This window comes from Orbicella franksi, chromosome 9 (genome assembly GCF_964199315.1).
Source record: "Orbicella franksi chromosome 9, jaOrbFran1.1, whole genome shotgun sequence".
NCBI classification, from domain to species: Eukaryota; Metazoa; Cnidaria; class Anthozoa; order Scleractinia; family Merulinidae; genus Orbicella; species Orbicella franksi.
In genome coordinates this window covers 16,354,072-16,375,929 of record NC_138153.1, presented here as the reverse complement: position 1 = coordinate 16,375,929, position 21,858 = coordinate 16,354,072, and the positions used below count along the sequence as shown (strand labels likewise).

Sequence of the window (21,858 nt, the reverse complement as noted above, 5' to 3'; positions counted from 1 at the left end):
AATAGTAAGCCATAAAATGTTTGACTGAACAAACTACAGTAATCTGACACGTCTTCAGATTGATGTAGATACCATCTTATTTTCTAACAGGCAATTTGATTCGTTCTTTGATACAACCCGCACTATGATTGGTGTGACACGTGCACATGCATAACTCCATCACTCACTGATCACATAACCCCTCCAACCCCTAAGAGGAATTTTTGCTCAAAAATACTCAAGTTAATTTAGAGACTTTTTGGCATTTTATACGAGTCGTAAGTTTACCTTTTTATACAACACAACACTACTTCACCGAAAATAGAAAGAAAGAAAAAAAAACCTCTGACACGTTGAAAAGTCTGATTTAATTAAATTGCACTTTAACTTGGTGCCGCGCAGTCTTCAAAGAACATTTGAACAGTTTTCATACTTTTTACCTTTAAAAATATCGCACTGAAATGAATGTCATCAAATAAAACTATTAAGCTGCTACTGCAGAGACGTAAAAACCGTCCAGAAATGAAAGTTTCTTTTTTGTTTAATATCCTGGAAACAACAGCCGATAACTTGTCAGCTCTAATTGAATTGACTCCCACAGAAAAAACAAAAGTGTTAAGTTACCATTTGTTACTAAAGATAACAAACATCTCGTGGGAAAGAGTGGTGACGATTCGTCCGCTCTAATTCAATTTACTTCCTTGTGAAAAACAAGAGTGTCAAATTACACTTTGCAACTAAAAAACAAAAATATCTCGCTATATTTGGATGCAACAAGAACAAAACAATCGTTACCCGCACATACTATTGTAAATGTTAGAACTGTTTCAAGTCTCGTCCCCTCTAAAACATGTCCTAAGAACTAGAGGCGACGATTCGTGACCCCTAATTGAATTTACTCCTTATGAAAAACAAAAGTATCAAGTTACCTTTGTAACTAAAAATAAAAATATCTCGTTGCATTTGCATACTACTAACTCACGAACTGTTTCAAACCTGAAGGCTCATCGCGTTCATTTAACTAAAATCCTCAGCCTAACCCTCAAAAAATGTCGAGGTAAACCCAATATTTGAATACTTCCTCCTCTTTTGTAGAAGAATAAATATGGCCGTTCTGAACTATATCGGGATCAAATCTTCTCACATACCATTTACCTTTACAACAAGAAATTTGATTGGCTGTTTATAGTAGATCCAATCTGATTGGTGTGACATACATACATCTCTCCCTCACTCACTCACTCACTCACTCACTCACTCACTCACTCACTCACTCATCCATTGACCCGTCCATAACATACCCGACGCGCCGACTAAGAGGTATTTTTTTTACAAAAAAATAACTCAAAAATGGGTCACATCTAGAAAAATGGGTCACACTTGGAAACGTGGGTGACACTTAGAAAAAATGGGGCACACTTGAAACAATGGCAAACACTAGGAAAAATGGGTCACACTTGGAAAAATATACCACACTTGGAAAAATGGGTCAAACTTTAAAAAATGAGTCAGACTTGAAAAAATATGCCACACTTGGAAAAAGGGAACACAGTTGGAAAAATTGGTCACATTTGAAAAAAAAATCACACTTAGAAAGAAGGGTCAAACTTAGAAAAGTTGCATTTGGTCACCCTTCATTAAGTGGGTAAGACTTGGAAGAAAGGTTCACACTTGGAAGAAAAGGGGACACACCTGGAAAAAGGGTTAAACTTCGAAAAATGGGTCGGACTTGGAAACATGGGTCACACTTTGAGAAAAGGGTCACACTTGTAGAAATGAATCAAACTTGTGAAAGAGGGACAGACTTGAAACAAAGAATATCACACTTGGAAAAATGGGTCACACTTAGAATAAACGGCACGCAATGCATGCAGAAGCGATGACGTTTTAAAAATTGTTCCTAGAAGATTGCAACATGAGCAGACAAACTGATTCTTAAACTTTTGGGTTAGAAATTTTAGGGGCTTACATTTAGGGTAGTCCATTGGTGGTTCATTCAAGTAGTTCATGTACCAGGTCCATCTTGTTAGTCCATGTGCTAGGGGTCAGTAAAATGTACCAACCCAAATAAACAGCACTCAGCTGAAAAGTTCCTCTCTCTGAAATCAACACCTTATTATCTTTAAAGGTATTTGGCAACGCTAATTACCTTACAGAAAATTCATTTGTTGTTAACCGTACACTTGTCATCAATGAACAGTCGTATTGTCTTTACCCTGACATAACTATTATCGATTATTTCATGACAACCACTCTTTCGTTGACAGAAAATATAAAACAGCACATTTCCAAAACTTCATAAAAAAACTGAAAACTGCAAATGAATCGTACCCTGACTTCATTATCATTACTGTAAACTGTATGTTTCAGTGCTCATACAATGCTCATTCAATTCACTTCAAGACTGGCAAAAGTACAACTGCGCTACCAATCCGTAAATTTTATGTAGACCCTTCAGCTATCGCGTGTGCGACTTGCTTGTCTATCTAAATTTGTATGTATGGACGATATGTTCTTATTACGAGTTTGCCAGTGAGCGCAAATTTATCCGACACTGTATAAACCAAAATCAACCCCCAAATCCTCGTTTAAAAGCTGAAATTAAAAGCACTCCGCTGCTCCTACAAACAGCAAAGGAAACCCGCAAAGGAAACCCGTAAAGGAATGTTACTCTCTCTGAAATCGACACCTTATTATCTTTAAAAATATTTGGCAACACTAATTACCTCACCGGAAATTAATTTTTTGTTTTAACTGTATACTTGTCATATCGATTAAAAGCAGTCTGCTGATCCTACAAACAGCAAAGGAAAGCCGCAAAGCCTTTACCTATCGCTTGTGTGACTTACTTGTCTATCTAAACTTGTATGTATGGAGGATATGCTCTTATTATGAGTTTGCCCGTGAACGTAAATTTATCCCATACTGTTGAAACGAAAATCCTCCCCTAAATCTTCTTTTAAAAGCTACAATTAAAGGAACTCCGCTGAACCTACAAACAGCAAAGGAAAGCAGCAAAGGAACTCCCAGAGTGCATTTCGCTTCCATAGGGGGATAAATCATACGGACATAAGCGCGACAAACTATGCAAAATCACTATCCAAAGGAATGCATGCATGCCAGCATAAAGCAATGATGTCACACAATACGCCATCGCTTAAAAATGGGTCACACTTGCAAAAATGGGTCAAACTTGGAAAAATGGGTCACACTTAAAAAAAAGTGTCACACTTGTAAAAGTTAGTCAAACTTGTAAAAGTGAATCACTTTGTACAAAAGGGTCACACTTGTAAAAATGAAGCACACTTGTAAAAATGGAACACACTTGGAAAAAAGGAGCGTAATGGGTAAAATGGGTCACACTTTTAAAAATAGATCACACATGGAAGAACGGGCAGGGGACACACTTCGAAATAAGGATCAAAGTTTGAAAAATGGGTCACACTTCGAAAAATGGGTCAAACTTCGAAAAATTGGTTAAACTTGGAAAAATGGGTCAAACTTGGAAAAAAGGGTCACACTTAGATAAAAGGATCACACTTGTAATAATGGGTCAAACTTTTAAAAATGTAACACAATTGAAAAAATGGGCGGTCACACCTGGAAAAACGGACGTCTTTTGGAAAAAAGAGTCACTCTCGGAAAAATGGGTCACGCCTGGACCAATGGATAACAATTGGAAAAATGGGTCACACTTCGAAAAAAAGGTCACACTTGTAAAAAAGGGATTCACACTTGTAAAAATGGGTGAGACATGGGGAAATGGGTCTCTTATGGAAAAAAATGGTCACACTTGTAAAAATGAGACACACTTGCAAAAACGGGTCACATTTGGAAAAATGGGTCACACTGAGGTAAAAGGATCACACTTGCAATAATGGTTCAAACTTTTAAAAATGTAACACACTTGAAAAAATGGATAACACTTGGAAAAATGGGCCACACTTGGAAAAAGGGGACACACTTGGAAAAAAGGATCAAACTTGGAAAAATGAGAATTACTTGGGAAAAACAGGTCGCACTGGTAAAACTGGGTCAAACTTGTAAAAATGAGACACACCTGGAAATAAGGACACACTTGGAAAAATGGGTCACTCTTGGAAAAATGGGGTCAAACTTGGAAAAATGGGTCACACTGGAAAAAGAGTCGCACTTGAAAAAATGAGCCACACTTGGAAAAATGGATCACACTCAGAAAAGTGGGTCACATTTAGAAAAGTTGGAAAATTTGGAAAAATGGGACACACTTGAAAAAAAGGGCCACACTTGTAAAAATAGGTCACAGTTAGAAAAAAATGGCTGTCTCATGAGAAAAAAAAGGTCACAGCTGGAAAAATAGATCACACACAAAAAGAGTCAAGCTCGGAAAAGTGAGTCACACTTGGAAAAATGGGTCACACCTAGAAAAACGGGTCACTTTTGGAAAAAATGTCACACTCGCAAAAATGGGTCACTTAACAAAAAAAGGGGCTCACACTTATAAAAATGGACCACACTTGCAAGCAAAGGTTAAACTTATAAAAAGGGGTTACACTTGGAAAATAAGGGCTCTCTTATGGAAAAAAGAGGGTCACACTTGAAAAAATGGGTCACATTTGCTAAAATAGGTCTCACTTATAAAAGTGGGTCACAATTGGAAAAATGGGCCGCACTTGGAAAAACGGGTGTCTTTTGAAAAAAAGAGTCACCCTCGGAAAAGTGAGTCACGCCCGGAACAATTGGTAACAATTTGAAAAATGGGTTATACTTCGAAAAAAGGAGGTAACACTTGGAAAAAAGAGATTCACACTTGGAAAAGGGGGTCACACGTATAAAAATGGATGAGACACGGGGAAATGGGTTTCTTATGGAAAAAAGTGGTCACACTTGTAAAAATGCTTCACAATTGGAAAAATGGGTCACACTTAGAAAAGCTGGTCACAATTGGAAAGATGTATCACACTTCGAAAAACGAGTTACACTTTGAAAAAAATGGGTCACTTATGGAGAAAAGTGGGTCACACCTGGAAAAATGGGTCACACTAGGAAACAATGGTGGAACTTGTGAAAATGGGTCGCACTAACAAAAGTGGTTTACACTTGAAAAAATGGGTCACACTTTGAAAAATGAGTCATACTTAACAAAAGGGTCACAGTTGGAAAAAAGGTGAAACTTCGAAAAAGGGGTCACACTTTAGAAAATGGGTCACATTTTGAAAAATGGGTCACACTTGGAAAAAAGGGTCACACTTGGAAAAATGGGTCACACTTGGAAAAAAGGGTCACACTTGGTAAAAGGGTCACACTTGTAAAAATGGGTCAAATGTGTAAAAATGGGACACTCTTGGAAAAAAGGGTCACACTTCGAAAACTGGGTTACACTTGAAAATTGAGTCACAATTGGAAAAATGGATCACACTTAGTAAAGTGGGTCGTAATTGGAAAAATTGGTCACACTTGGAAAAACGGGTCACTTTTGGAAAAAAGAGTCACAGTCGGAAAAATGGGTCACACTTGGAACAATGGGTAACATTTGGCAAAATGGGTCACACTTCGAAAAAAGAGGTCACACACGGAAAAAAGGATTCAAATTTGGAAAAAGGGGTCACGCTTGTAAAAATGGGTGACACATGAAAAAATGGTTCTTTTATGGAAAAAAGTCGTCACTCTTGTAAAGATGGTTCACTTTTGCAAAAGAGGGTCAAACCTGTGAAAGGTGGTTACACTTTGAAAAAATGGGTCATTTATGGAAAAAAGGTGGTCACACTTGGAAAAATGGATCACACTTGGAAAAATTGGTCACACTAGGAACAAATGGTCACACTTGTAAAAATGGGTCATTTTTTTAAAAATGGGTTACACTTGGAAAAAAGTTACACTCTTGGAAAAATGGATCACACTTGGAAAAATGGGTCACATTTGAAAAAATGGGTCACACTTAGAAAAGTGGGTCACAATTGCAAAAATGGATCACACTTAGAGAAACGAGTTACACTTTGGAAAAAAAAATGAGTCACTTAGGGAAAAAAGCGTGCCACACTTGGAAAGATGGGTCACACTTGGCAAAATGGGTTAAACTAGGAAACAATGGTCATACTTCTAAAGTGGGTCGCACTTAGAAAAGTGGTTTACACTTGAAAAATTGGGTCACACTTTGAAAAATGAGTCACACTTGGAAAAATGGGTCACATTTGGAAAAATGGCTTACACTTAGAAAAGTGGGTCACAATTGGAAAAATGGATCACACTTGCAAAAAAGGGTCAAACTTGTAAAAAGGGGTCACACTTTGAAAAATATTGGGTCGCTTATGGAAAAAAGGAGGTGACACTCGGAAAAATAATGGGTTACACTCGGAAAAATGGTTCCCACTTGGAAAAATGGGCCACACTGGGAGAAAATGGTCAAACTTGTAAAAATGGGTCACACTTGGAAAAGTGGGTCACAATTGGGAAAATGGGTCATGCTTGGCACGACCCTTTCGGCGCGGAATTTAAGTTCTTTATGAGCTCGTGAAACATGAGCAGCGTTATACGCTATGATAATGAGATACAACCTAACAACACCTAGCAACGAGCTAGCAACGGATTTGTTGACGGTGAGGGTACGGGTTTTTAAACCAATCGTATTCTGCCACGCTTTGCCTATTGTGTGTAGAAACAGCCTAAATTAATTGTCGAAGATTCAAAGTAATGGCGGACTTCGAAAGGACACTAGTTTTGCGGTCCGAAACCGATTTATCTGGTGTCGAAAAATCACTTCGGTGAAAGCAAAGATATTACGCTATGGTTTAGAATTAAAATTTTGAAAGCTTATGGTGGATTTTCAGAAGTTTTTCTGAAGGAAAGAGCTGTTGAGAACAGAAGTTAGATGGTTAAAGGATTCTATTGTCAAGTAATTGTCTTAGTCCCATTTTATTTCTTCGTGCTCTTAGAATTTGTCTGGGGAACATTTTGAGCGTTTATCGCCGCCATTACGACCATTTGTTCAGAGGCCGTTACTATCCTAGAGTTTGAAACACTATTTTCGCTGAAGTGAAGCGAAGTCCATTTATCGTTTACATTTGAGCATCACTATACACAAGAGATTTATGCATGTATTTTCTGTCGAAGCTCTCCCAAATATATTCAGATCGGCAAAGAAAAGTACAAATATACGCTAAAGTGTGATCTTGAATTCATACGTGAGCGAAACGCTGACATCCTATTCTAACCAATATAAACTGCACAGTAACTTAAGTCTAAATTAACAATGTAGGTTAGTTTACTCTTGAGGTTGTTTATTTCTCTTTAAATGCGCTTCCTTTTTTTCAGGAATCAAGTCTCTGTTCTTTGGATGAACAACAAGATGATGCTCCTCTAACATTTTCTTAAGACGCTTTGTAGAAAGCTTAACATGAGAAAATGCTGAAGCGAGCTGAACAAAATCTTTATGGGTACACTCTCCTCCTTGTTCACCCAAAAATCCGAGAGGAAAGTGCCATCTTCTCAAGAACGGGACGATATGTTCTTCAAGCATGCGCATCTTTGGGGGAAGGTAGCATCTGGGAAGTTGCTCCCAAAGAAAGTGACAAATGCCTCTATGTCTCTTTCCGTTGACAAGGTAAAAAAAGTTCACTAATGCACGAGAGAAAGAAAAAGAAAAAAAATATATACATAACAGATAGGTAATTTGAAAGTGTAGGTTTTGCGCCTAGCACATCTATTTCTGCATCTTCCACTGCCTCACTGGAGTTGTACTTGGAGTGGCACTGGGAGAAAAGTGTCAGAATAGTTTCGTACTTCTCCTGGATGACTGAAGCTTCCGGCATCCTCAAGCGATGGAGCTGTATCTTTTGTTGTGTCCACTACTTTTTCACACAGTCTCTTGATGTTATGAACCTGCCAAAGAATATAAACCCAAACTTAGCCTTGGCAAACGTACTTTTAGATTTTCTGGCACAGCCCTTTTTAATTCACTACCTTGTAAAATCCAACAAGCTGTATCACTCTCCTCTTTTAAAAATCTTGTCAAAGCCCATTTTATTTATAGCACCTAATTTATGATATCTATTTTTTTCCCTACCAGTTCATGCTTGTAACTCGTTTCAATTTTTTAAACTCTTTTTATATAACTATTTCAACTACTAGACGTTAGTTTTTTTTAACTCTATTTTTATAACTATTTTATACTATTAGACATTTTATATTTTTAGAAATTGTATTTAGCAGGGCCCCTCTGGATACCAGCCACTGTGCTGAATGGGCCACCCTGCATAAATAAAGTTTTACCTACCTACCTATTTCAAGCTTTATACTTATACTTGTTAAGTATTGAAAAGTATATTACTATTTAAAATAAGAAAAGCAACTCAACTTTTTTTTTGTTAACTGACCTTTAGGCAGATATCCACATGTTTACCAACAGAGCTTTAACTGTGGTAGGCTTGTCGCTTAACATTGATCTCCTGGAGAAAATTTTCAATGGCCGTGTTCACCACACCAGATCCCTTTAGCGGTGAAGTACTGGTTTGGATGGCCAGTAACTGAGCACGCTGAAAAAACATCAGAAAAGAAAATACAGAAGCTAATAAAACACACTAAAGAGAAGACAGATTCATTAGTGTAGTTTGTAGCATTATCAGCTCTTTCAACTAAGAAGCACAATCAAGCAGAAATGGTGAACCTGTACCTTGGAAAAATCTGCTGAATCGACTCTAGAATTTAAGTCGATGTGCTTGCGACGGAAATAAATGACCTTTGCTCTGAGAGGTCTCGGTTGAAATTACTTTTTGTTACCGTGTCAATCGTTACAGATACCTATCTCTTGCAAAAAGGATCTCATTAGATATTTTAATAAATTTATGATTAGAATTGATTGTGTTCAGAAAATTTCCGAGTTTTGTCTCTTTGAAGATGATTTCCAGTCCGTTCTGCGCAGTCTCAGCACCCTAATGGTTATAAACATGAACACTCCCACTCGATGGAAAGCAAATCGATGTTATTCGTTACGAACTACATACCTTATCTTTGAGACCTTTCATGTTGTTTTTCCAACTGCCTCATTGATTTTTACAGCTGCGAAGTTGTTACATAAAGTGATATGTCAAAGAACGGAACATAAAGCTTCGGTCCATATAATGGCGGTTGACATGAAAGTTTGAATTTACTTCAAGTAAGTAGTTGCGAAATGTTCACCTTTTGTGACGTCATGAAACAAAACAAAACAAAACAAAAACATCATGAAACTAAACAATCTCATTTCCAGAGTCTTTGTTCTCCTTGACCAGCGGTCGAAAAACGAGAGCTCTGGGAGCAACCATTTTGAAATAACCGTATTCTAGTGATTCTGCCTATTCGGTTTAACTGCGCAGTCTGCATCTATGGCGCATGCCTGAAATGGTTGCTTCCAGAGCTCTCGTTTCCCGAGCGCTGGTCAAGGGGAACGAAGACTCTGGGAACGAGATTGGAAACAAAACAAAAAAACGTAAACAACTCTCGAGAGTACGGACTGGAAATCGATCATCTTTAAAATTTGTAATGTTTCTAAGGAATAAATTGTGCCAAATAATGTATGCAATAAATCGGAAGACTAGCTGTTTCGTTGACGAACCTATAAACAGATATCCGTTCACTAACATATATGGGATTTATAGACATTTCCTGTCAATATTTGGTGTTCTAATAACGGAGGCTTTGGGCAAACAAGTAAGAATAAAAATCAGCAATAATAATTTCGATAACGTTTCGATGACTTATTCATCATTTTCAAATTCGTTAAAGTAAAAGTCAGATTCTTGACATTCTTATGAGTTCTTTATGTGTTTAGAATGTGTGTGAAAGTCTCGTTGCATGTGATTAAAAACTCTACAATGTGGAATGTTGCGAGTGTTAATTAAATATTAAATAGTTTTGCTTTGATTGAGTCAGACTGAGTGTTCAGTTTAGAGTACTAGGGTTAGGGGAGGGAAAAAATGACTTCAGTTGCGGATTTTCTGGATCAGGGGATTTTCACACTTGGGTGCTGCCCAAGGGTTGGAAATTTGACATGGCAGCAGTGTCTCTGACAAAAACAAGTTAACAAGGGATTGAAATTTGACATTCACTGGGTGCGAGCAGAGACGAATTTGACTCTGGTTTCCTTAAAATTGTGAAATTCCTCTGGGTCTACCCGCCCCTTCCCCCCGCCTAACATCAGATTACAACGTCTGGGATAACATGCGATTTCCTTCCATCACAGTACCTTCTTGTAGAAAGGACTTTAAAAATAAGATATTATTTTTGAGAATGGACAGAGGATAATATAAAAACCTTTTTTTTTCCAGCTGAAAAGTACACAAGATCAGAGGGTACAAGAAAGACTTATGGAAATGGGTATAAAAGCCATGTTGAATTTCCGACGCTAGGGCAGCACCTAAGTGCAAAAATCTTCTGATCCAGAAAGCCAGCCAAATCAATTTTCCCCCTCCCTTAGCCCTAGTACCCTAGGGCTTAACAGTGATAGTTTTTTTACTCTTTCCAACGATATTCGTCTGAAGATTGTCTTTTTTTTAGGCAGTCCATATGGGTAGTCCATTTAGCAGTCCATTTAGGTAGTCCATTTCGGTAGTCCATCGTGGTGGTCCATGGACTGGGGGCCAGCGAAATTCCTAGACCCCACGGCAAGTAGAGTCTGAAGCGCCGCGAAAAAATACTGGAAGTTCTTTACAACGAAAGAATTCTTCTTTCAACTCAATATTAAAAGGTGCATCGCTGCCAATTATGTAAAACCGTTGAACAACATCATTGAACATAACGGCGTTCTCACACGATTTCCTATTTTGGCTTTGAAAATTGATATCATTCATGGTGAAATAAACTATGGTACCACGGTGTAAATTTAAGTGCAGGCAAAGTAGTATTTATAGACAGCTCACCTTTCGTTGAATTTTTTATCTTGAACTTTTATAATGATATTGTAATTTTAAGAAGTGGTAATTTTAATCTTACATCATTTTAAACCCTAATGGTACAATTAAGTTACATTTTTGTTCCAGTGGAATTCTTTCATTTTTTAATTTCTATAATAATATTGCAGTTTTAGGTAGAAGTAGTTTTAATCTTAATCACAAACACTGCGAAGCGCGATTGAGCTTTGGAAATGAAAGCTATATAAATTCACGTATTATTATTATTATTATTATTATTATTAGTATAGGTAATAGCATGACTTGTAGTGGTATTTGGCAATAATACCGCGAGTGATATTTCAAAATATTGTCCAAAATACTACGTGCCGCGAAGCGGTGAGTGTTATTTGGAAAATTTTGTAATATTACGAGCCGGTATTATTGCCAAATACCACGTACAGGGCTTGCTATTATTTGTTTATAATAGAAGCCGAGACATTTTCGGGAACGCACAAGAGACCTTTATTTCGTTACGGTTGAAAAAACAAACACAGGCGTCTGCATGCGTAACAATCCTTTTACGTCAATGAAAAAAATGATTGACACAAATTGTGAAACCAGTTCAAACCACTGAAGGCAAACAACATGAAATAGTTCATTGAAAGTTATTTTCAAATCACGGTTTTTGCAGTCACTTCAGCGTTGAAGCGAAACCACAAATTAAGAAAAGCTACGGGCGAGCTTCTCCCAGTGTTTAAATGCTGCTTTGTTGAAAAACACCAACGCCAGCTCTGTATTTCATCGTGACCTGACAGCCATGAAAGTGATGGACTACTGTTTGGCAGGCTGGCGTCGCTGTACGGTTGTGCGGAATGGGCAAACTGGCAAGAACTGAACGGGAATTCTGAACGGCTATCTTTAAAGCGGGGAACGGGGAATCGAGGAACGGGGAATCGAGGAACGGGGAATCGAGGAACGAGGAATCGAGGAACGGGAAATCGAGGAACGGGGAATCGAGGAACGGGGAATCGAGGAACGGGGAATCGAGGAACGGGGAATCGAGGAACGGAGAACGGGGAATGGGGAATCTCTAAAAGGGGGAATCTCTAAAAGGGGGAATCTCTAAAAGAGGGAATCTCTAAAAGGGGGAATCTCTAAAAGGGGGAATCTCTAAAAGGGGGAATCTCTAAAAAGGGGAATCTCTAAAAGGGGGAATCTCTAAAAGAGGGAATCTCTGAAAGGGGGAATCTCTAAAAGAGGGAATCTCTAAAAGGGGGAATCTCTAAAAGGGGGAATCTCTAAAAGGGGGAATCTCTAAAAGGGGGAATCTCTAAAAGGGGGAATCTCTAAAAGGGGGAATCTCTAAAAGGGGGAATCTCTAAAAGGGGGAATCTCTAAAAGGGGGAATCTCTAAAAGGGGGAATCTCTAAAAGAGGGAATCTCTAAAAGGGGGAATTTCTAAAAAGGGGAATCTCTAAAAGGGGGATTCTCTAAAAGAGGGAATCTCTGAAAGGGGGAATCTCTAAAAGAGGGAATCTCTAAAAGGGGGAATCTCTAAAAGGGGGAATCTCTAAAAGGGGGAATCTCTAAAAGGGGGAATCTCTAAAAGGGGGAATCTCTAAAAGAGGGAATCTCTTGAAGGGGGAATCTCTAAAAGGGGGAATCTCTAAAAGGGGAAATCTCTAAAAGAGGGAGTCTCTAAAAGGGGGAGTCTCTAAAAGGGGGAATCTCTAAAAGGGGGAATCTCTAAAAGAGGGAATCTCTTGAAGGGGGAATCTCTAAAAGGAGAAATCTCTAAAAGAGGGAGTCTCTAAAAGGGGGAATCTCTAAAAGGGGGAATCTCTAAAAGGGGGAATCTCTAAAAGGGGGAATCTCTAAAAGGGGGAATCTCTAAAAGGGGGAATCTCTAAAAGGGGGAATCTCTTGAAGGGGGAATCTCTAAAAGGGGAAATCTCTAAAAGAGGGAGTCTCTAAAAGGGGGAATCTCTAAAAGGGGGAATCTCTAAAAGGGGGAATCTCTAAAAGGGGGAATCTCTAAAAGGGGAAATCTCTAAAAGAGGGAGTCTCTAAAAGGGGGAATCTCTAAAAGGGGGAATCTCTAAAAGGGGGAATCTCCAAAAGAGGGAATCTCTTGAAGGGGGAATCTCTAAAAGGAGAAATCTCTAAAAGAGGGAGTCTCTAAAAGGGGGAATCTCTAAAAGAGGGAATCTCTAAAAGGGGAAATCTCTAAAAGAGGGAGTCTCTAAAAGGGGGAATCTCTAAAAGGGGGATTCTCTAAAAGGGGGAATCTCGAAAAGAGGGAATCTCTTGAAGGGGGAATCTCTAAAAAGGGGAATCTCTAAAAGAGGGAGTCTCTAAAAGGGGGAATCTCTAAAAGGGGGAATCTCTAAAAGGGGGAATCTCTAAAAGGAGTATCTCTAAAAGGGGCAATCTCTAAAAGGGGCAATCTGTAAATTTTTTACACTCCTCACTCCTGATATTACTCTCGTGCTTTTTTTTCCTGTAGGCAAAACGATAATTTAATTTATTCTAAACCACAAAAGCAAATAACAAGTTCTTAATACGGCACCAAATGAACCTTTTCGATAACATCTTGTGTGCCGAGGTCATCCCACTTAAAATGTGGAAGACCTTGGAACTTAGCGACCTTTTTCTTTCGAAAAGTAAATGGCAGTGGAACTTTAAATTCCTCTCCACCTGACGGCATGGCGCAAAGAGCGGTCTGGATTAGCAAGGAATCACTGATTATACTGAGCAAATTTCCACCAAAATCTCTGACTAGAACAAAGGAAGTATTGTGAAAAACTGGCATGAAACTCTCCTTACAACCGATGCGACGCCTTGAATCAAACCTCCCGCGAGCAGTTGGCGATTCATGCATTCATATGGTTTCCCAGGTCGCCCGCCATTCAATTTTTTTGTAACTAGAAAATTATTGTAATGGAGTTTGAAATTTCCTCAATGGAAGATAATCTATATGTCTATAAACTGACGCTGTAATAAACTTCAGCACATATCGGCAAAATTTTCAAAACGTTAAACAACCTAGGGCTGTCAACAATTGAAATTGAACGCCTCACCAGGTATGTTTTAGCACAGTGAACGATGACAACCGATCTTGTCGCGACATCTTAGCGAAAGTGGTCGCAAAGAACAAGTCCGGATAAAATGTAGGTTAAAATTTGTTCGTCAGCGAATAACGATCCCTTATTGTCGTTTTTCTTTCATCGACCAACGTGTGGAACAAAGTGGCATATACATATAAACCTGATATATATATTCTGACAGATGTAACCTGACAGAGATATTCCCTGAGGAGATCAGTCTTTAAACTTGACCTTAGCGTGTTCCTGTGACATTTCCTGTAAAATGGCTAGATTGCGGAAAGTCAGAGGCAGTAATAACTACTAATAATAAACTTTACCTGGTTTTTAAAAACATTTATTAAAAGGTATTTTATCCTGCGAACAGGCGTTCTAGCGAGAGCATTTGGAACGGACGAAAAGAAATATTTGCGAGCGAAGGGAAGCCGAGCCGAGCGTTGCAATTTCGTTTCGCAAATTTCCCACTTGAGAGCATGTTCGCAGGCCATAAGCATTGAAGATTCCCACTTTTAGAGATTTTCAGTTGTAATGATTCCCTCTTTTAAAGATTACCGCTTTTAATGATTCCTGCTTTTAATGATTCCCGCTTTTAAAAATTCCCACTTTTAAGGATTCCCGCTTTTAAAGATTCTCGCTTTTAAAGATTCCCCATTTAAAGGATTCCCACTTTTAAAGATTTCCGCCTCTAAAAATTCCCGCTTTTAAAGATTCCCCCTTTTAGAGATCTCCCTTTTTAGAGATTCTACCTTTTAGAGATTCCCCCTTTTAGAGATTCCCCCTTTTAGAGATTCCCCCTTTTAGAGATTCCCCCTTTTAGAGATTCCCCCTTTTAGAGATTCCCTCTTTTAGAGATTCCCCCTTTTAGAGATTCGCTCTTTTAGAGACTCCACCTTTTAGAGATTCCCCCTTTTAGAGATTCCCCCTTTTAGAGATTCCCCCTTTAAGAGATTCCCCCTTTTAGAGATTCCCCCTTTTAGAGATTCCCCCTTTTAGAGATTCCCCCTTTTAGAGATTCCCCCTTTTAGAGATTCGCTCTTTTAGAGACTCCACCTTTTAGAGATTCCCCCTTTTAGAGATTCCCCCTTTTAGAGATTCCCCCTTTAAGAGATTCCCCCTTTTAGAGATTCCCCCTTTTAGAGATTCCCTCTTTTAGAGATTCCCCCTTTTAGAGATTCCCTCTTTTAGAGATTCCCCCTTTTAGAGATTCCCCCTTTTAGAGATTCCCTCTTTTAGAGATTCCCCCTTTTAGAGATTCCCCCTTTTAGAGATTCCCCCTTTTAGAGATTCCCCCTTTTAGAGATTCCCCCTTTTAGAGATTCTACCTTTTAGAGATTCCCCCTTTTAGAGATTCCCTCTTTTAGAGATTCCCCCTTTTAGAGATTCCTTCTTTTAGAGATTCCCTCTTTTAGAGATTCCCCTTTTAGAGATTCCCTCTTTTAGAGATTCCCTCTTTTAGAGATTCCCTCTTTTAGAGATTCCCCCTCTTAGAGATTCCCCCTTTTAGAGATTCCCCCTTTTAGAGATTCTACCTTTTAGAGATTCCCCCTTTTAGAGATTCCCTCTTTTAGAGATTCCCCCTTTTAGAGATTCCTTCTTTTAGAGATTCCCTCTTTTAGAGATTCCCCTTTTAGAGATTCCCTCTTTTAGAGATTCCCCCTTTTAGAGATTCCCTCTTTTAGAGATTCCCCCTCTTAGAGATTCCCCCTTTTAGAGATTCCCCCTTTTAGAGATTCCCTCTTTTAGAGATTCCCCTTTTAGAGATTCCCTCTTTTAGAGATTCCCTCTTTTAGAGATTCCCTCTTTTAGAGATTCCCCCTCTTAGAGATTCCCCCTTTTAGAGATTCCCCCTTTTAGAGATTCTACCTTTTAGAGATTCCCCCTTTTAGAGATTCCCTCTTTTAGAGATTCCCCCTTTTAGAGATTCCTTCTTTTAGAGATTCCCTCTTTTAGAGATTCCCCTTTTAGAGATTCCCTCTTTTAGAGATTCCCCCTTTTAGAGATTCCCTCTTTTAGAGATTCCCCCTCTTAGAGATTCCCCCTTTTAGAGATTCCCCCTTTTAGAGATTCCCCCTTTTAGAGATTCCCCCTTTTAGAGATTCTACCTTTTAGAGATTCCCTCTTTTAGAGATTCCCTCTTTTAGAGATTCCCCCTCTTAGAGATTCCCCCTTTTAGAGATTCCCCCTTTTAGAGATTCTACCTTTTAGAGATTCCCCCTTTTAGAGATTCCCTCTTTTAGAGATTCCCCCTTTTAGAGATTCCTTCTTTTAGAGATTCCCTCTTTTAGAGATTCCCCTTTTAGAGATTCCCTCTTTTAGAGATTCCCCCTTTTAGAGATTCCCTCTTTTAGAGATTCCCCCTCTTAGAGATTCCCCCTTTTAGAGATTCCCCCTTTTAGAGATTCCCCCTTTTAGAGATTCCCTCTTTTAGAGATTCCCCCTTTTAGAGATTCCTTCTTTTAGAGATTCCCCCTTTTAGAGATTCCACCTTTTAGAGATTCCCCTTTTTAGAGATTCCCCCTTTTAGAGATTCCCCGTTCCCCGTTCTCCGTTCCCCGTTCCTCGATTTTCCGTTCCCCGTTTTAGCCAATTCTGAAGCTGTTGGCTGACAGGAGAGCTGATGATGGATAAGATCTGTCGCTATTCTGCTTCGTCGCCTTCCTCCCAGTCTGCCAATGAACGCTCGCTTGTGTGGCCTGTTACACCGATGATAGCACTTCTTGACTGATTCGAGGCCTTCAGCTTCTTAACAAGCGTTTTTCTTACCGAATGGTTGGTTAACTTTCTTCCCTCTACATCCAATTCCGCTTCCAAGGCCATATTCTTCATGGAGTCGACCTTAATGACACCCATCCTCTCTTTCCTGTACCACACTTCGGATTTCGGTTTTTCAATAATGGCGAGATCAAACGGGCCACTGTTTCGCATTTCTTCAGGTCTGTTGGAAAGATATGTTTTGAAGAACTGGGCTGGACAACGGGCACCACTAGTGGCAAACATCTTTGGCTGGATGGCTCTTCCTTTCTTTCTTAGACCGCCTTGCCGGGTCTTTGTTGGGTTTTCTTCGAGTGTTACGTACTCTGTCCCTTGGTCGTCCTTGTTCAAGCTGAAATCTTCGACAAACATTTCATGGTGCTCTTGGCAACCTCGAAAACCAAAATGAAGGGTGAGCAGATACCACAGAGTATACAGGAGTGACTTTGGGTTTTGTTCGCCAGGTACACGATATTTCCATAGCTAGCTCTTCATCTTGGACGGTAAATAAGTGCTTTAATTGCATTAAGTCGTTTTCCGTGGCCTTTTCGCGAAGGGCTCTTGCTTTTCCCTCCAGGACCTGTCTGCACTTGACGAATTTTCGTTCCTTTCCTATGGATATTTTGTTGGCATTTTGTTTGAGGTGCCTGTCGAGGGCAGCTAACATAACCCTTTGGCTGTCCGGCTCATAGTCGGAGCCATCGCTTTTGCGAATTTCGGCAAAGAATCGCGAGAGACATTCATCCAGTTCTTTAGCTTCGTATTTGACAATGTCATCGTTAAGATAAGACCCTTGCTCTCTGCCCACGACTTCCTAACATTCATCCACTTCTTAGTAGTTTTGACTGTATTTCTGTTTACTACTTTTTCGGCGAGCTTTTCTATTTCCTCACAGGAAATTTCCGGGAACCTTGCCGCCATTTTTTTGAAAACAAAAGCAAAAACGTAATCTCTGTTTAGTGTTGACATGGTAACCTTGTTGTACCATCCATTTTTGCTGTTATACCACTATTACGCGGAAATAGTGATACTATCAACCAATCAAAACGCCGAAATTTCTCGGCTTATATTATAATTATTATTAGTTATTGTTATTAAATGCTGATGTGGATTTGCATGTCGATTTTGTATTTTTCAGTTTGGATGTGTTTGTTCGCGAGCTTAAATTCACCGGACAAAGCAAAGCACTTGTGTCGGACATAACTGCTCCGTTTACAATCTGTATTAAACACTGGCTCCGAGTCACACCTACTTTTGCTAATTTGCAAAACAAAGATGGACGATCCCAAAACGGCCCTAGTTTCCAGTGCAACTCGGTTTGAGCTGTAGCATTCGAATGTAAAATCATAACGAGTTGGTAATTTTCCTGTAAAGACCCCACGTTCGGTTAATAAGTAGTTAGTATTTTTGATACATTTTGAAGACCGGAGAATACACACAAGTATGCTTTGTGCGTCAGTGCTTCTCAAACTCATTAATAATTCATCAAGTTTAGACAAAGGAAGTCATCACCGTGACGGTGTTTGGAAATCTGATCTTAATTAGCATAGATTTTTACGATTTTATTTCTCCGTTTTCTCCTTAGTTTTAGTTTCGCTTGAGAAAATATACCAAAAACTCAAGACATTGTTTGACCACATTTCTAAACACCTCGAAGTTCGTCAATAATACTCCGCTGCACGTCGTATTTTCAACTCTCTTCTTGGTGTTTGGAAATGTGGTCAAACACGGTCTTTCGTGTTTTACATATTACATCAAAATAGCGGCTGGCGGGATTCGCTCATCGCAGACGAAGCCGATATCTCCAGTCCGTGTTTTTGTGTACAAACTTGCTGCTACCTTTGTGTACAGCATCAAAAATTAAAAACGTTTTCTTGCCTGTGTTTGAATTACGTGTGAACATTGCATTCGTGAATTGACTTACATATCGCACTTAGTAGCTTTTTGCCCCAATTGAGTTATATTTCACGACATACAAAAGGGCTAGGAGTTGAAACTGCATGCTGTAAATAAGTTCACGCGGTAATGCGAAGTACAACATCTGCACCACTTTATCTGTTGCCGGCTGCAGTTAAATAGATTAATGCAGTTTGTATCATTCTCTCCCTTTCTGCCGACTTTTAGGACTTTTCTTGTAATTTCGGCAGGACGCCTTTGGATTACGCTTGGTTGTTCTTTACTATGTTTACAGGAGTATAGTACCTCTCACAACTGGTCGAAATGCTCTTGTATCTCCTATTGAATTACTTCGGGTGAAATCAAGATTGTCGCCTGATGAACCATTTCAGCCGGTAGATTAATTTGGGTCTCCGGCTTAAATTCAAATTCGATTCGGCTCATGCGACGAGCGGCGTCTGAATCAGGCCTCAACTGATTTTAAAGAAAAGACAAAATGGTTTATGCTTGACACGTTATATTAGTGCAAACCCTTGTTTGTGAAGAGAGAAAAGCAACTAACAGACAAACGTGATTCGTGAATTTATGTGAAAAAAGCACCGTTAAAGGCAGCTAAAAGTATATTTGTTGCGTACATCTTTTCAAAATTCGTACGCGAAATGGGATCAAAACACCCATCGCTTTGCCACCTTCCATACATTAACTGCACCAGCCAGCTGTGATTTTCGCACACGTGAACAAACCATGCAACACCAACGCAAACTAACATAATAACACCCTGCATAAATGTTTTGCCTTCCAGTAATTTTAACGATGCGACCTATTTGTGTTGAGAAAATCAAAAAGCAAAAGTAAGCTAGAGAAATTTCGTATCTGATTTACAAATACACTAATGAATCTTTCTTTCTTACATTTTTAATGGGTTTTAACAATAAATTTCCTTTACTTCACTGGAGATAATTTCGTAATACACCTGTCACAATTACAAATAAGAACAGCTGGTAAACTACTGACGTGACCAAAAGATCGGTAGATATGATTTGCGTTCAAAGCGTTCTTGACTTTCCCTGAGCCATAATAGCTATACAAGATGATTCGGCAAAGTCTGATTTTAACAATTTTTCTCATCACATCTGCGACTCGCGCTGCAATACTAGGTAAGAGAATCAGATTGTACCTTTTAGCTTTATTGGACTAACAATAGGAGTTTACCATGATCAGTAAGAAAACCTAAGACAACACACTCATGTGCCAGACCTATATTCAGATTAAGTTGAAGCCTGTGAAAAAAAAAACTTTAATTTAGACCACGCCAAAAACGTACCCTGGCCCAAGCTAAAGTTTAATAGGCCACTTCCAACTTGCCTTTGGTCTCTGTGTTAAAACGAGTCTTCGTGCAAAACCATTCATATAAGTGAAAATGGGTTCCACCTACATGTTTATTTTCATGCAAATCAAACCAGTTTCATATGAAAGGTTTTGCACGAAGACTCGTTTTGAAACAGAGGCACAAGATAACTCGGAAATGGCGTATTAAGGGTAGAGTTTTTTTCGTACGTATCCAATTCATGTGCTCAATACTTACTGTGCACTCTATTACTATGCCAAATTTCTTGGTTTAGACCAGGAGCCACCTGTGTTCACGTACTGTCCAAGTGACATAGGAATAGATGATGTTACAACACCTGAACACAGCGTTGAATGGCAGGAGCCTACAGTCACGGATAATTCAGGCGTGTCGCCATCAGTAAGTTCCAACAGGCAGTCTGGAGCCCTTTTCGCTGTTCCTGGCTCGTATGAAGTGCTATATGTGGCCATAGATGCGTCTGGAAACGAAGCAACCTGCAGCTTTCGAATAACCTTGAAACGTAAGTACGGAGCTAGCTCATTCCAAGCGCCGCGCTGATATGTTCATATGTTAAGTCTTCATCAACACTTGTCATGAGAAGTGTTGCATAATCAAACTTTCGTAATGATGTTGTTACAAATTGCTAACATGGTTTCTTCTTTTTATTTCCAGGCAAAATTTGCCCACTGTACGCACCCCCTAAGAACGGAGCATTAGCTTGTTACAAGACGGATGGCGTGGCTTATATCTGTGCTGCGATGTGCAAGAATGGGTCCGACTTTGTATTCAATCCTCCCATGCTGTATTTTTGTTCATCCGGACAATGGCAATTCTATGCCTTGCCTCCGCCATTCCCGTACTCGAAACAGCTTCCATGGCCTGATTGCTCAAGTAAGCAAATATTATTACTACTCATCACCGTTAGTAAAGGTATACTGAAAAAAAAAATGACATTCACTGTAAAATCGTTGGATTGAAACGGTTAAATTACCAAGCGTTAGATACTACTGTTCTACCGGACGATGGAGATTTTTTTTTCCGCTTAAAGCTTCATTCACGTTTTCCTCAATTTAATAAAACATTCAATCATATTATATTTGGCTTGACTTGGCCGGAGTGAAACACAACTAATTATGTTTTGGCTTTTTTCAGATACCGCAAGCCAGTCTTACATTAAAGAGTATGGATATCCCTACTTTTTCTTTGATGGTGATGCAAATGATCCTGACGTCCAAGCCGTCATAAAGACGAATTACATTTCCTTGTTGACCTCTCCTCTGGTCCCTCCATTCTTCTGTCTGCCGGAGGAACAATGCAAAGCGGATAACGTAGAAGCCTTCGCTGGCTCCTCAGGTATTGCAATATCAGCAGCCCGATTTGAGCATCAATTGGACGGTGTACGCGTCATGCTTGTAATTGGAAAGTACGCGTCATTTTTCGCGCGCTGTTGCGGTGCACTATGATGAGTAAACTGCTACGTTTTTCAGCATTCATAACGACGTTTAATCGATGGTTTGTTCGTTTCTCGAATTTTGTCATAGTTTTGATTAATTGGTTATAGGACATCGCGTCGTCCAATTCAGTCTGTAATCATACTCGTGATTAACAAATCGGACTCCCGCTTCGCGGTCGTCTGATTTTGTTAATCACTCGCATGATTACAGCCCGAATTGGACTTCACTCAATCCTATTACCATTATTTATTATTAGTAATTGTATTGGGACCTAGTGGAGTACAATTCAGAGAGTAATCGTCCAAGTAACTTCTTTTGCGCGAAAACGTCTGTAGCGCTTTTTATAAGTTTTTGTAGGAAACATAGCGAAGAAAGCCATTAAAGCGCGCGTAGTTGACGTTTCCCTAACTCGCAATTTTTTAAGTCTTCCATCGTTAAGTCTTCTTGGGAGCTGAATTAACTGGCAATATTTTAAAAGTCTC

General features: G+C 39.3%; 2 protein-coding genes and 1 long non-coding RNA gene across 3 annotated transcripts; 2 read left to right on the top strand and 1 right to left on the bottom strand.

Annotated features, from left to right (window-relative positions):
• Nucleotides 1-6,560: 6,560 nt before the first annotated feature.
• On the top strand, nucleotides 6,561-8,493 carry LOC145497102 (uncharacterized). Its single transcript, XR_014050649.1, has 3 exons — nucleotides 6,561-6,850; nucleotides 7,270-7,558; nucleotides 8,337-8,493. It is a non-coding gene; the product is annotated as an uncharacterized LOC145497102 (long non-coding RNA).
• Nucleotides 8,494-15,629: 7,136 nt separating this feature from the next.
• Nucleotides 15,630-17,697, bottom strand: LOC145497645 (uncharacterized). The gene is made up of 2 exons (XM_081477468.1): nucleotides 16,413-17,697; nucleotides 15,630-15,678 (listed from the first exon to the last, which is right to left on the bottom strand). Exon 1 carries the CDS (start codon nucleotides 17,048-17,050, stop codon nucleotides 16,565-16,567), a length of 486 nt encoding a protein of 161 aa, XP_081333594.1. The 5' UTR covers nucleotides 17,051-17,697; the 3' UTR covers nucleotides 15,630-15,678; nucleotides 16,413-16,564.
• Nucleotides 17,698-19,552: 1,855 nt separating this feature from the next.
• On the top strand, nucleotides 19,553-21,489 carry LOC145498133 (sushi, von Willebrand factor type A, EGF and pentraxin domain-containing protein 1-like). The gene is made up of 4 exons (XM_081478014.1): nucleotides 19,553-19,731; nucleotides 20,197-20,442; nucleotides 20,595-20,813; nucleotides 21,075-21,489. The coding sequence occupies exons 1-4, from the start codon at nucleotides 19,665-19,667 to the stop codon at nucleotides 21,383-21,385; spliced, it is 843 nt and encodes a 280-aa protein (XP_081334140.1). The 5' UTR covers nucleotides 19,553-19,664; the 3' UTR covers nucleotides 21,386-21,489.
• The last annotated feature ends 369 nt before the right edge of the window (nucleotides 21,490-21,858 follow it).